The sequence below is a fragment of the Ctenopharyngodon idella genome, chromosome 9, assembly GCF_019924925.1.
Source record: "Ctenopharyngodon idella isolate HZGC_01 chromosome 9, HZGC01, whole genome shotgun sequence".
NCBI classification, from domain to species: domain Eukaryota; kingdom Metazoa; phylum Chordata; class Actinopteri; order Cypriniformes; family Xenocyprididae; genus Ctenopharyngodon; species Ctenopharyngodon idella.
In genome coordinates this window covers 20,534,268-20,549,712 of record NC_067228.1, presented here as the reverse complement: position 1 = coordinate 20,549,712, position 15,445 = coordinate 20,534,268, and the positions used below count along the sequence as shown (strand labels likewise).

Below are 15,445 nucleotides of genomic sequence, written 5' to 3'. Positions count from 1 at the left end.
ACTCACAGACACAAATATGTAGGCCCTACCTTTAATTTTACCACGCTGATTGCTCACTAAAAACCCCTGCAGTCATCATGTTTTCAGGCCATTTCGAGTTTGATTTTGACATGACACAAAGCAGTGATATCTAAGTGACAGTTGTTTACTTACTTTTTAATTAGTCTTCCCATTATTAACGCCATCACTGTCTTCATTCGACGAGAACGCGCACGAAAACAAGAGGCGGGATTTATCGCACGAACTAGTCATGTCCAATCATAACCGATCATATCCAATCATAGCGCAATTGAGGCATTGCCTCCTCTCACGTGACTTTCCCCCATTCATTCTCAATTACCCCCCACTAAACCCACCGCACGCTTAGGGGGCACTGCTTTGTTTCTATCAGAGCCGTTGAAAAACATATTTAACAGCTCTGGTTTATATGAGCTGAAGGGAGGCACAGAGACGCGGACTCCTCGCTGTAACTTCACCTACGGGTGTCGCTGTTTGACAATAGGTTATAATAGTTAATGAATTAATTGTAATTAATCTGTAGTCCAAAACAATGTCTTTATATTTGTGTGTTACTTTTGCAATGTTTCATTAATTGTTTATTATTTCATAATTCTTTTACTGTTTACTTACTAAAAATCTATTCAATAAAACACTTTATAAATACATATGATGTGGAAGATGACTTTATTTAGCTAGCATTCCATTTTCAAATAAAATATATAACTACAGTCAATCTGATATCTAACACAGACTTTATTTTTATCAAATCCAGAAGCGCTATTCTAAAAAAAAAAAAAAAAAACAAGATATTCCAACAGGAACACAGGACGAATTCTTTCCGGGTTGGCATACAAATTGACGTCACGACTGAACAGCTCTATTTCCGCTGCATATAAAGAGTCGACAGTTTCAATCCACCACACATGCAACGGTGGTAGTTAGTTGTTCAGCGGCCTGTCAACATATATATATATATATATATAAAAAACAATGTCGGCATGTGTTTTGAGAGTGTTTCTTCAGCGAGCGGCTGTGTTGCGTAAAGCGGCGCAACAAACATTCAGTCAAACCAGAGTGTTTCCTCAATGCGTGACCGAGAGCAACGCACACAGTAGAGGAATAAACACATTCATTAGTTCACTAAGGTAAGAAACTGGCTTTTAAAATGACACAAGTATTGAGTCATGAGGACCTGTCTTTGTTATTTTGTCAGCAATGAGGTTTAGTGATCTGAAAAGTGTGGCTTGCATAAAATGTTTGATCGTTATTAGATTACAGCAAAACGAGTAGCACAAAAACACAAGCACATCTGTCAAACAAAACGTCATCAATCACAGTTTCTTATGGGTCAGATGATAAATCAATAAATATAATGTTGAAAATGCAAACGTGCAGAGGTTGTCAAATGTAATTGGACATGTTCATAGTTAATGTGATTAACTGGTTAGTCTGTTAGGACGTGAGAAGAACTGATACAATCATGCATACAATCACTAAATGACCTTGAGATCGGTTGGGTAAAAGTCATTTGAAAACATTTAGATAAGCTTTGTGCGGTCTAGAATAATCTGTTTGCATTGACACTTGGTTTGATATATTATTGTCTTATGCAGTGACATTTATGTATTTTAAGTGCGACTTAAGTGTCCAGATATTTTTTGGGTTCACTGTATTTTCTAGTTATGCAATAGGTTGAACACCTTGTTGGTTAGCGGTTTTTTGTTTGTAGGTCAAGGCTATTGGGTTGGTAGGATATTGAGCATGCGTGCATTGTGTAATAATAATGTATTCCTCTTTAACTTACTGTATACTTACCTTTTACTTTAATGCTATCTATCCTTATCTTATTCTTATCTTTGGACCTGGTGTCTAAGAATGCCAAGCTATTGTGGTGGTTGATTCATTGATAACTGAAGATTGCAAAAGTATGTATCGATCACCCTACATCATATCTCTCTCTGATTTTACAGCTAATTTATTATAAACAGCTCTCTGGAGTACTTAAATTTGATGGTCAAGATTGTGAAATATTTGACAGCTGAATGTCATAATTGACCAATCATGGTCAATTATGACATTCAGCTGTCAAATATTTCACAATCTTGACCGTAGTTTGGGGCAACACTATAAAATGTCTCCTCATTCATTTATACTTACACTACTATTCAAAAGTTTCTATTCAGAGAATCCTGAAAAAATATATCACAAATGATTCCACAGAATGTTTCTACAAAAATACGAAGCAGCACAGCTGTTTTCAACATTGATAAGAATAAAAAAAATGTTTCTTTAGCACCAAATCAGCATATTAGAATGATTTCAGAAGGATTATGTGATGCTGTAAATTCAGCTTGACCGTCGCAGGAATAAATTACATTTTAATTACATCAAAATGGTCATTTAAAATTGTAAATATATCACAATATTACTTATTTTTACTGTGGTTTTGAAAATAAATAAATAAAAATCTTACTGGCCCCATACTTTTGAACAGTACTCCACTTCTCTATTGTGTAACTCAATGGTTTCTCTCTCATTTCATAAAGTCACAAGTTTTTCATCACAGATGTAAAGGACTTCTGTATTACTCAAACATTGTACTTTATAAGGACAAAATACACAGACATTTTTCAAAATACCATCTTTTGCCTGCTGAAGACCCTCTCTTATCCTCTTTTTGTTTAAATCTCCATGCATAAATCATCTTTTCTCAGGAGGATTTTATCAGGGCTTAGGTGAATTCGTGCTCAGAATGTTTTTGTAATTGGGTATTGAACCGTAGATGACTAATTTTAATTCCATTCAGCATAGAAACTATTTCTGAAATTCACTGAATATGAAGAACAGCGGTATGACAGGAAATTAAAAATGAAATGAAACTATAACACCGGTTTTTGAATTTAATATTTCTTCATTTTAAATAACGAAAGCAATCTTTATGTAGGTTGTCCCAGGCTGATTTTTATTCAAAAGTGTGCATTTTTCAGGGATCTACATTTCAAGGGAAATCCCTTGGCATCTTTAACAATGCTGTTTAACAGCAACAAAAGGTTTGACCCAATTTTCAGTGAAAGATGCTTAATGATACAACAAATCATTGTTGTAGATTTTTCATATAGCACTTCTAATGATGATGATGGCTTCATCGTTGCACTTTAAATCATAAAAATGTCTCTGCGCAGGGCTGAAGAGAAGGTGACCATCCACTTCCTAAATCGTGATGGAAAAAGGATTTCGGTGAAAGCATTAACTGGAGATTCACTACTCGATGTCGTTGTCAACCATGATCTAGATATTGATGGATTTGGTAAGTTATTGAAGAACATTGTACATAAAGTAAAAACTTAAGTTATTTGTTCAGACAAATATGCATCTCTCTTTCACTTGCTATAAAAAGTGAAAACGTGCAGTTTCTACCCTGATTCCATTATATCAATATTTTTAATTTTAATAAATCCAGTTAACTTAATTTTACTACATAAAGCACTTTTTTCGGCTTCCTGATAAATCATTTTTAAAGTGCATATGTTATTACTGCAGATTGACTGAAAAATAGCAAAGGTCAATGTATGTGTGAGCGCCATAGAAAAGGAAAAAAATGATTTGGTCAGTGTAAACAGGGCTGTGTTGGCTTTGTGTATGTGAATCCAAAGGCAAAATGAGGTCAACAGCTACTCCTTTAGCTTAGAAAAGTATTTTAATGCTTGTCACCTGATAAATTTAAGCAGACTGTGAGTCTTTCTAGCTTGTAGGCTAATATATTTTTGTGTCTGTTTTGGATTGTTGAACTAGGTGCATGTGAGGGAACTTTGGCCTGCTCTACATGCCACCTTATTTTCGAGGAGGATGTTTATAAGAAGCTTGGACCTGTTTCTGATGAGGAAATGGACATGCTGGACTTGGCTTATGGGCTTACAGACACGTGAGTGAACCCCATGAACTTCTGGTTTATGCTGTGAAACTTGAAATCACTGAACAATAGAAGGTATTTTTAGAAAAGACTGAAATTTAAAGGTGACAAAATGTGTCAATTTTTTGTTAAAATACTCATATATCCCATATATGCAGAGAAAATGATTAGTAAGCCGTTCATAGGTTGATTCCCCTGTAAATGTAAACACTTCCCCGACCATCAGAAAGTGGTGTGTTTCAGGGCTGAGAAAGAATATCTAACATTGTTCTACATTACAGAGAATTAAACCATAGTAAAGCCATTAAAACATAAGTTAAGCATACAAGTGCACACATTAAGCTTGCTGCAGCAACACCGGCAAAAGTAATGATTATAAATGTATACGGAAAAAAACAAACAAAAATAAGACTGTCTGAACATTTTATAATTTATCAACAAACGGTTTTCTGAGTCTCTGTCGGCTGTGAAGTTAAAGACGCTGACTTGTCATCTCCACAGTGTAGTTATAAACTTTAGATATACAAAGACGATGCACTCCTATTACTATGAATGGGACAAAGTTCATCGCACAATATGGCGGAATAAGTCCTGCCTTCTAAATAATAGAGCCAATCGCCAATTGGTAAAGTCATTGCAGCTGCCTATAGAAGCTCCGGTAGAAACAGTCAGTGTTCTGAGACACATGCATAGGATTGCACACACTGCATCCAAAGTAACAAATGCCCTGTCCAAATACCCACACTTGCGGTCTTGGCCACTTGAGAGCGCGTGTACGCGACAGGAAGAAAGTGCGCAAGACTGTCCCATGTCTTAAAAATGCCCAAGTGTAGTGTCCTTAATGCACACTAAACCCACACTATCTTGAATACCGCTTCAGAGCGGTTATCAAGGCTAAGCGTATCCCATCATGCATTATGTTCGGGAACTCGCATGCCCCGAAATTGCGAGATGTCAAGGAAAACATTCGACTGTAAGTTAAATTAATTAATTATATATTAGTAAAATATAAAGTGTTGCACATTTTATTGGTGCAAAGATGAGTAGGCTATGTGTATTTTGTACATCATTTGCAACTGCTTTTTATCACAATTTTAAAATTGTGTCTTCTGTTAGTTACATAGCAACCACTGAACAGACATTTAGTATATTGTATTATTAGAATTAGTATATTTTAAAATGCAAAGTATTGAAAATAATAATTTAAAACAAAGCTGTAAACGCTTGCATTTTTTGCAAGACTGTAAGTGTGTCCCATCAGGTAATCAAAAGTTCTATACACACTTGCAGTCTTCATGCCTACTTGAACACTTGAGCCAAATACAGGAAATGTAAGTAGACAAGTGGTCAAGTGCAAAGACTGCAAGTGTGGGTATTTGGACAGGGCAAATGTATGACAGATGTATCACTATTATTTTGTTTTTCCTTTTTTTAATTTAAAATTATTAAAATAACTTGCTTACCAAGTCATAAACTATCTGATATTCTGATTCTCAAATATGTGTGTGTGTTTTTTGTAGTTTAAAACCTTTATAAATGATCTTTATCTTGATCTATAACGCGAGATGGGCGCCTCCATCTTAGTTTGCGCTTCAGTTCAGAGAGTCCTGTCAGTCGGATTTACAGCATGTGAATTCATCAGTTTCTCCTGAAATACGTGCAAGTAAGTGGCCGGTGAACTGGGAGAATAATAGAGTAAACTGTATAGTTACTTAGGCCCACTATGTGTGTCTGATATGAATAAACGTCGACAAATTGTATTTGAATGGATTGTTATTGCTGCTTCCTCTGATGTCTGACATTAGTGTGTATTTTATAAACTCTAAATGTATTGTTTTACTAGTGCTTATGTGTATCTAAATGTCTGAAACCTTAAAAAAAACATTATGTGGCTGAAAACACTGCATAGTTGTGATTTATGACCGGCGCTGAGCACGTACGTCTCGCAGCCAAAGCGCGAAAGCACAGTTTGAATCTGGCAGTTCTGTGACGTGACTGAATGTTCTAAATCCCATATGTGGTACCATACTCTCAGGAGCACAGAAATAAAAATCCCATGTGTGGGACCGTACCTCTCAAAAGGTTAACAACCCTCATTTTCTCCATTCATGATTTGGCTAAATTTGAATATTCATAACAAATCTTTACAACATCTTTTCACATCAGTTTCTATTTTGCATGCATGTCTTTCAGATCTCGTCTGGGCTGCCAGGTGTGTTTGAGGAAGGAACTGGATGGGATGATTCTGCGTGTGCCAGACGTGATATCTGATGCTCGAGTCGACAGTGAAAAAGAGTCCTCCACAGCCCCGCCTAAAGTATAATCTATTAAATAAATCCCAGCGTATCTCATAAACACTGCAGTATGGAGATATCTTTAATAGCAGGTATTTTAATATGTACTATTTTAATAGAAACTTACAATTTAAATGATAACATTTATCGTTTCATGTTATTTACATTGCTGCCATTAAGTAGTTTTTATAATTTTGGTGATTGTAATATTTTAATTGTGCAGATTCTGCAATTCTTTGTGTGACAATGAGAGCTGGGAGGATCTTGTTGGTATACATTTTGAATTTGCAATAAATACGATGTTTAACTTTTTAAGTGTCTTGTTTTTGTCTTTTTGTATTTTAAAGATGCAACATCATCCTCAAGGAAGTACATGAGTTTTATTATTGAAATTATTTTGCTGTTTTGTATAATTACAGTATGTCTAAGTTAAAGAGTTGACATGAGCACATTGAGAATGTGAAATATCAAGCCGAAATATGTTTGTGCAAGAATGAACACTCGCCTTGAAAAATAAAATAGGTCACACTCAAGAGGTGGGATTACTAGTTTTAATAAGATTTACAGTTGTACTTATTCATTATTACAAAAATTAAAAGTAAGTACTCCAGGCCTACATTAAATAGCATTCTTTAAGGAACAATAAAATATTGTATTTACAATATCGTATTTACATTTTTCTTAGTCAAAAAAATGATGGTTATTTACAACAAGGCATTACAAGGTTCACAAATATCAGCTTATATGAAATCATCTTGGACTTCAGAAATGTGGCATCCATCTTTAAAGATCAGAATATTTATGAGTAATTAATTGATTTTTAGGATCAACATGCAAAATGTCTTCTATCCCTATGTAATCCTGTTGTGAATGCGAGTATGTGTTCTGTGTTTAAATCCTTAAACTTTCACTTGCATAACGTTGAAATGTAAGAAAGAAGTGTTTTTTGGGGGGGGGTTTTTCCCAAGTAAATACAATCTCATGCATATTGTTCTTATGCTCATGAATATTACTAAAATATGCTCATGAATATTTACAAAAAAAGGCTCAAAATTGGTCAAAAACTGTTTTTGGATTTTAATAAGATGACATTTTACTTAAGATTTAAATAACTAAAATTAGCAAAACGGCTAAAATATCAGCAAAAAGTGTAATCATTCTGTAATATGGAGCATGTAATTGTTAATTATAAGAAACTGCAGGTTATTATCGTTAGTTGGTATCCCAGTGTTTATGTGCCGTTTTTAAACTTAACTGTTCCCATTGGCTTTACACAACCCACTGGCTGTTACTGCAACAGCTGAGTCTGCGGCCTCTCCCAATAGCCTGGTTCTCTGTCAGCCCCTCTCCGAGAGGGGAAGCATCCATAAAGTAGTCCTCAACTATCTTCCCAGAGGAGGGGTGCAAATCAAGTGCTTTAAACCTCAACTGCTGCCCAGAGAGTTTGCTGGACTTCAAACCTGCATTCTGTCCCCTGACCCTGTGCACCGTCAACTTGCAGCTCTGTCCATAAAACACACTCTGTGGTACCTTTTCTTTCTTGGTTTGACAGGTAAACCTGAAGCTCTGAGGAGCAGGAGACACCTGGTGGTCTCCTAAAGGGCTGTGTGTGGGGCTCCCGGGCCCCTTGTAGAAAAGGCCTTTTCCTTTATGTAGCTGCCCAGTGGCTCTCACAGACGTTCGAGTGGGAGTCTGTGAGAATGGTTTTCTGTTTAGCTGTTGTAAGGCCTGCTGATAAGAAGGAGGATTTTTGGTCACTTTAGACTGTAAACCCCCTTCAATATCAGCAATGTTCCTCTGATGATGTGCTGGACACAGTTTCTCATTCGACAAGTTCATTGGATGTTGGTAATCTGTGTTGTTTTGAATAAGCCAATCAGATTGTCCCCTGGCTGGAGAGTTCTGAGGAGAAAAGTGACTGTCCATTGAACTCACAGATGAGACTGTTGGTGAAGTTACTGGGGATGATACATTGGAGGTTGATGAAGTTTGTTTTTCTTTCATGAAATTCAGTTGTTGAAAGCTGTGTTCCAAAAACACGTTATCATTGACCTCATCAGGTCTCTCAGTCTCTTGATATTGTCCACTTTCTGAGGTTTCTTTCTGTTCATGAGATATCAAAGCAATGGTAGGCATGGAGTGTCTGTGTAATTTAAGGGATTGGGGTTGACGCACAGCTGGTGTAATGTTCCTGATTTGTGCCAGTGGGTTAGAAGACTCCAGGTTGTTTTCTGGGCAGTCGAGGTCACAGTCACTCAGTGACATGAGTGAGTCCATACTACGACTGTCTTTAAGAGGACGGGTCTTAGAAATGTCCTCTGTGTCAGTATTCACCTCATTCTTAAGACTCTCATAACCTGAGTCTGACATCTGCTGCAGGGACCCAACTAGAGGCAGAAAGAGAGGGTAAAAAGTGAAAATGTGCCGTTCTTACTTTAAGAAGTTATTTTGAACTGATATTACCCTCATTTTAGATAAAGACAGAGTTGTTAATGTTAACTAAAAACTAAAACTAAAAAGCTTATTTAAAATATTATTAATAAACAATATAATAGTATATAAATAACACTGTTATAAACACCACATTGCATTTGGCATTGGAGCCAGGATTTATAAACAAACATTTATCTTAACAAACACAATACATTTTTTAATAAAACAACATTATGATGTTTTTATAAAGTTTTATATAACTTTAATATGTTTTTTAAATAAAAAGGGTTATTTTTATTTATTTATTTATTTATTTATTTGCCAGTGTGATTTAGTCATATTAAATAATATTTTGACTTAAAAAGCAGTTAAATTAGCTAAAGCACTTTTTAGGCTGACAAAATATACAGTGTAGTTTTGAGTTTTGTATTGGTGTGTATGTGAGTAAGTAAGATTGTATTTATAGTAACCTGATCCGTCGTTGCTTCTATTGTCTTCAGTCAAATCCTTTAAGAGGGTTATAATTTCATCCCCAAACAACGCACAGCAGTTGTCAATCATGACACGCACAAGGTCACACACCTGTGTACAGATTACATTTGCTATTACATTTCCTTCCCAATGTCATTTTCATGTTCTTTGAAATATAATAATGATGATTACTTAAGCAGATACTCCTGTACTCAGCAAATATAAAAAAAAATGGTAGTAATAAAGCATGTGTGCCCTCACCTTTTTGGCGTCTTTTTCCTGAGATTGTAGATTGCTATTCCACAGACAGCTATGTGCTATACACACAGCCAGATTAAAAGAGTTCATCTGGTTGTGCTCAGCATTGAGCTGTATGTGGTGCAGCATCGCTATGATGTTTCTCAGCAGCAGGACGTTCTCTTTAGGCAAGAGCTGAATAAGCCTGTGAATGTGGGCAGAATCAAGACATCTTAAAAAAAAAAAAAATCAACTCATATTAATGATGAGCTATTATAACTCATATACCTCATACATTTGCTACTAAACCTTAATCTGCCTAAGGTGTGCAGTAATATCATAGCCCTGATCCATCATTATGAAGGTTTTATCCTTCTTTACTGAGTACACTAGCATTACAGAACTAATCCTAGTGTTACTAGAACATTACCTCTGAACTTCCTGTAGCATGTTCCTTTCTGTCATGTGTCCATCTCTTTCTCCATCTTGCTCCACTGCTTGAAGCCATTGCTCATAGAGCTCCTCACACAACAGGCTGCCAGGTATATTGCGTAAGAAATCCTATCAATCAGAAATACAGGTATGAGAACACAGAGTTGCCATCATACATCAATGTGTATTCTTGAGTTACATTAATGTTCAAAAGTTTGGGGTCAGTGAAGTTTTTTTTATTATTATTATTCAGCAAGGATGCATTAAATTCATCAAACATGACATTAAAGTCATTTATTTATAATTTTACAAAAGACTTCGATTTCAAATAAATGCTGTCCTTGTGAAATGCTGTTCATCAAAATGTATCACAGCAGCACACCTGTTTTCAACATTAATGATTACAAGAACCGTTTCTTGAGAACCAAATCAGCATATTAGTATGATTTCTGAAGGATCATGTGATACTGAAGACTGGATAAATGGCTGCTGAAATTTTAGCTTTTCCATCACAGGAATACATTACATTTAACATAAAATATATTAAAATAGAAAATTGTAATAGTAAAGTATAATAATATTTCACATTACTGTTTTAATTTGATTTTTAATCAAATAAATGCAGCCTCGGCGAGCATAAATGACTTCTTTTAAAAAGATAAACATTTTTACAGAGCCCAAACATTTGAACAGTATACATTCATACATGTATTCACATTTTCGCCTTATTTACCTTAAACACTGCAGCGGTAACAAGTACAGATTCTCCACTCAGAAGCTCTTCATAGTGACCAGAATCCAGTTTTTCCCTCAATTCTCGGCAGGCATTCACTCCGGCAGAGCGCCGGAATATTCCACGCGTCACGGCCCCCTCGCTGCACAAACACTTAAACATGTCCTTTAAAAAGAGCAGGTGGTTTTATTACTGTTAATACTATTACTTTAATACTGTTATTGTAAATTATTGTAATTATATATTTTAACATACATTGTTTATTATAGATTTTTCATAAGCTAATAAGAACTTTTCTTCTTATTCTAGTTATTTTCAATTTTTAATAATGGCGATATACAGCTTTTCAGTTATATACTGTAATAATCTTAATGTAGTATTATACGGCTTCAGTCAATCATTTTCAATGTTATGAAGTTTGAAAATTAGTACAGTATGGATTAGCATACTATTGTTACAATCACATTCACCCATAACCTTTTTAACTGCCTAAAATTTGTGACCCTTACCAGTCATAAGTAGCACAGATATATTTGTAGCAATAGCCACCAATACGTTGTATGGGTCAAAATTATCGATTTTTCTTTTATGCCAAAAATCATTAAGATATTAATTAAATATGTTCCATGAAGTTATTTTGTAAATTTCCTACGTATATATATATATATATATATATATATATATATCGTTTTTGTTTTTTTTGTTTTTTTGTAAGTAATATGCATTGCTAAGGACTTCATTTGGACAACTTTAAAGGCGATTTTCTCAATATTTTGATTTTTTTGCACCCTCAGATTCCAGATTTTCAAATAGTTGTATCTCAGTCAAATATTGTCCTATACATCAAACAAACTATACATCAATGGAAAGCTTATTTATTCAGCTTTCAGATGCTGTATAAATCTCAATTTCAAAAATTGACCCTTATGACTGGTTTTGTGGTCCAGGGTCACATTTGAGGGTTTTTTTAGTACATACAGTACCTACCACAATGGGTGATGGCAGGGTATTGTCAATTATGACATCACTGAGTGGCCGACCAAACAGATGACCATAAGCTGGTGTAATGCTGTGGCCTGGAGATTCTGATTTTACAGCGTGTTCAATGCTGGAGCCTCGTTTAAATGCCCAGCTAATAAGAGACATCCTCCTCCTGCTTCTTTTCCGCTCTGCTAGGAGAAATGTATGCAAGAGAGGCCAGCAAGAAAAGAAGCAATTATGTTTCAAGATATTGTGTATATGTGTTAGTTTTGAGGGTGAAGGGATTGGTGAGATTTGAATGTTAGAAGACATGGGATGGGAACAAGCTGTTGGTTTCAAGCCAAACCTATTCCATAAGGTAAGTATTTGTAGAATATATGGCTTAATGGTCAGCCTGGTTTCATGCATACAAAAATATTATACTGTATACAGCATACTACAAAAACAGAACAAGTAGTATGGTAGGCATGTCTCACCTGTGAGGGTGCTGCTCATTTGACTGGGCCTCAGGAAGAACTGGCAGTGAGCATCAATAGGCAAAAGCGCCATCTGGCTGTAGGAAGATGTCACTGCCTCTTGCTGCAGCTGGCGAATGTGGCTCATCTTAATGCTGTAAGGAAACTCGTGACCTGGTGGAACAAAAGCCCCTTACAAACAGGTACTGTGCATGGAAAGTATCACATGGTAATACCACAGTAATTTAATCTAGTTAAAATGTTTGATTGCTTTGATAATATGAGGATTACTGATAAACTCTTACCAATTAAAGGGTATGGAGTTTCATCTTGTTTTGAACATACCCACAATTTATAATCTTTTATTCCACCCTGTGTACAAAGACAAAATCAATCAATAAGTTTTTATATATACATATATATATATATTATTTTTTTTTTTTTTACTTCATTAATGTAATTATTAATATAATTGTAATAGTAGTGTTAACTTACTGAAAGACCAAACTGTTGCAGTGCTGTGCTAATGACATCAGAGGTACAGTCTGTGTTGCCGATAAAAAGAGTCTTTGCCTAGAGAGACGAAATCAAATTCTTATTAATTTACACATCAGAGCTACAATACATCATTTTAAGAGCACAAAACAATCAGTTCTTACATAGGCACAATTCCCAACATCCTTTGCAAATATCTTGAGTGGAATCATCTTTGGATCGTCACACTTTTTCTCTTCTTTTATACAACTTTTTATTAAAAAAAAAAAAGGAGGAGAAAAATGTAGATAAAAGTGTTTATTTCATTTTTGTATTATAATGAATTATTTTAAAAATAAGTAAAATAACTGACCTTTCAATGAGAGATAGCCATCTGTCTTTCTCTTCGGAAGTGCTATATACACACAAACAAACAAAAAAATACATAATTTTAACTAGCAAAATCAGTGGGTCCATTTAGATAGCTATATATAGTATATAGTAACTGTGTGTGTGTGTGTGTGTGTGTGTGTGTGTACCTAAAAGTAGCCACACAGTTGTAAGTTGGCCAGCCCATGACGAAGCTCTTCTCTGAAACATTTCTGGCCTCACACACCTCTTCCACACAGCTGGCTGTCCACATCTCACTCACACGCACACACGCCTTCTGCTTCACCTGCATTACTGACCTGAAAAAAAGCATGTCAAATTATTCCAAGACCAAATTATCAGAACTATACCATCCACGTTTATTGTTCTGTACACAATTCAAAAGTTTGGGGTCAGTACTTTTTTTTTTTTTTTTGAAAGAAATTAATATTTTTATCCAACAAAAACTCAAAAGTGACAGTAAAGGCATCATACAATGTATGATTCCTGTTTCAAATAATGCTGTTATTTTGAACTTCTCAGTTCTTTTAAAAAAATATATCGCGGTTTCCACAAAAATATTAAGCAGTGTTTTCAACATTAATAATAAGAATAAATGTTTATTAAGCACCAAATCGGCATATTAGAATGATTTCTGAAGGATCATGTGACACTGAAGACTGGAGTAATGATGCTGAGAAGTCAGCTTTGCAATCACAGGAATAAATTACATTTTAAAATACATTCAAATAGAAAACCTTTATTTCACAATATTATTGTATTTACTGTATTATAGTCAAATAATTGCTGCCTTGGTGATCATATGACTCCTTATCTTACTAACCCCAAACTTTGGAAAAGTAGTGCATTTCATTGATAATTTAATTTTATTTCTCCTAAGTGTATTTTCTCCTCCATACTTAGCCTTGGTGATGATGAGAAGGTCTGTGAAGAGGATGAGGAATCTCTCCTGAGTCTGAAGGCCTGTCTGCAGTAGCACATTGCCTTGGCAAATGAGATTCCTCGTTGGGCTGAGCAGAGACTGGATCAGGGCATACGTGTTATGGCTAACCTGAGATGCGCAATCCCTGACACACACACGAGAGAAAAAGCTGACAACATCAGAAAATTCACATAAAATGCATACAATTTCCCACGGCCAGGCATCTTTCCGTAAATGTTTGCAAAAGAAAACACGTCCAGTTTATCGATTCATCTGTAATTAATCATGGCTTTTGACTTGATCGCTCTTTTTTACATGATTCATTGATAAATTAGCTCTAGTGTTACAGCTGAACGTCAGACAAAAGTAGACTTCAGAAGGTACACATACTCATCTGACGGCAGACAACTCTGTTTCTCTGCGTCTCACTTTCACACACTCACACACGTGCAGATGCATGGTTGCAAGACCACACACAGTCTGCTTCTGGAAGCATCTCTTCATTGTGTCTTTTCAGTAAAATGCAAATATATTCAGAAGCCTCTTGTATGCACACAAGCACTGACTGTGACATTGTGCTGGAAGTGGGAAACAAACTGCTCACTGAGACTGAGACTGTAAAATAATCTAATGGCCATGCAGTCTGATAGTTATGTTTACTGAAATCATATGCATTATATCATGTACACATTTTTACTTTTCAAAGATTGTGATGTGGTATTGGAAAGATGTTGTGTTGATGTGGTATTAATGTAGAAAGAAGTCGGTACATACCAGCTGGTATCATACCTGGAGACAGGTTTTGACTTTGTAAGGGCTTTGGTGAGAATAATAGAGGGAGCCGACTGTCTGCGCTGAGAGGACTTCTAAAGAAAGAATAAGAGAGAGTAATGTAATACAAAAAAAGAAAAAGAGAGATAACCAGCATTGCATAACATACAGGTAATCACAGCCATGCTGATCAGTTTAACAGCACAACTGTAAAAAAAGTGTTGATTATAAATTGTTGATTATATTTATATAATATTTTGATAAACAAGAAGCTAATATTGAGTAACTAGAACAAAATATGACCATTTGCTTAGTTTTGTAGTGGAAGAAGATCATGAAGCTTGATTAATGTATATTTGTGTATCACAATGTATTAATGATATTGTTGATGATATTGCATTTTTTGTAAAATCGTTACTCTCCTTTTTACAGTTCATTTCTAACTTTTTATTGTGTTTAATTATTATTATTATGTTTATGGTTATGTATATACAGTATAAGTTATGGTTATTATTAAAGTCCTCCTGTGGTGAAAATCAAGCTGTTGTTTATATGTCTGTGGTGTTATTCTTTAAGACGTGCAAATTCTTAAGTCAACACCATTGCTGAATATTTTCACCTTAAAACTGCAGTGAACCAAAGACAGTCTTAAAAACACAGTTTGAAATCGCTGGTGTTTCTGAGGTCACAAACTGCCTTGTAACCAATCATGTCAACGCGTGATCATCAACTAGTGGATCTCTGAACTGGTGTGAGTGAGTGGAGGCGGGCTAATTTGCATATTCGTAGAATCACGTATACTAAATGAGGCCAGGTCGTAGAGTTACATTCAAGCTATTTTAAGGCATAAAGACAATTTTTTCAAGGATAAAACGTTTAGGTGATCAAAGATGAGTTTTAAGGGATGAAATTATTGACTACAGGTGGACTTTAAATTTTTTT

General features: G+C 35.2%; 2 protein-coding genes across 2 annotated transcripts; one reads left to right on the top strand and one right to left on the bottom strand.

Annotated features, from left to right (window-relative positions):
• Positions 1–875: 875 nt before the first annotated feature.
• fdx1 (ferredoxin 1) lies at positions 876–6,519 on the top strand. The gene is made up of 4 exons (XM_051906467.1): positions 876–1,145; positions 3,183–3,307; positions 3,793–3,922; positions 6,104–6,519. Exons 1-4 carry the CDS (start codon positions 991–993, stop codon positions 6,231–6,233), a joined length of 540 nt encoding a protein of 179 aa, XP_051762427.1. The 5' UTR covers positions 876–990; the 3' UTR covers positions 6,234–6,519.
• On the bottom strand, positions 6,389–14,688 carry arhgap20 (Rho GTPase activating protein 20). The gene is made up of 15 exons (XM_051906079.1): positions 14,683–14,688; positions 14,522–14,598; positions 13,710–13,877; positions 12,960–13,109; positions 12,794–12,835; positions 12,606–12,690; positions 12,442–12,519; positions 12,252–12,318; positions 11,915–12,120; positions 11,498–11,881; positions 10,511–10,675; positions 9,776–9,906; positions 9,370–9,550; positions 9,108–9,219; positions 6,389–8,591 (listed from the first exon to the last, which is right to left on the bottom strand). The coding sequence occupies exons 1-15, from the start codon at positions 14,686–14,688 to the stop codon at positions 7,474–7,476; spliced, it is 2,970 nt and encodes a 989-aa protein (XP_051762039.1). The 3' UTR covers positions 6,389–7,473.
• Between the last annotated feature and the right edge of the window lie 757 nt (positions 14,689–15,445).

Bases quoted from the DNA above. Each gene is read 5' to 3' on its own strand.
- arhgap20 (XM_051906079.1), bottom strand. The intron at 12,691-12,793 runs GTCAGTTATTTT...TTTAATAAAAAG, and splicing joins TGGCTATCTCTCATTGAAAG to TTGTATAAAAGAAGAGAAAA. The intron at 9,907-10,510 runs GTAAATAAGGCG...TCTGATTGATAG, and splicing joins TTACCGCTGCAGTGTTTAAG to GATTTCTTACGCAATATACC.
- fdx1 (XM_051906467.1), top strand. From the start codon at position 991: ATGTCGGCATGTGTTTTGAGAGTGTTTCTTCAGCGAGCGGCTGTGTTG. The intron at 1,146-3,182 runs GTAAGAAACTGG...GTCTCTGCGCAG, and splicing joins ACATTCATTAGTTCACTAAG to GGCTGAAGAGAAGGTGACCA. The intron at 3,923-6,103 runs GTGAGTGAACCC...CATGTCTTTCAG, and splicing joins GCTTATGGGCTTACAGACAC to ATCTCGTCTGGGCTGCCAGG.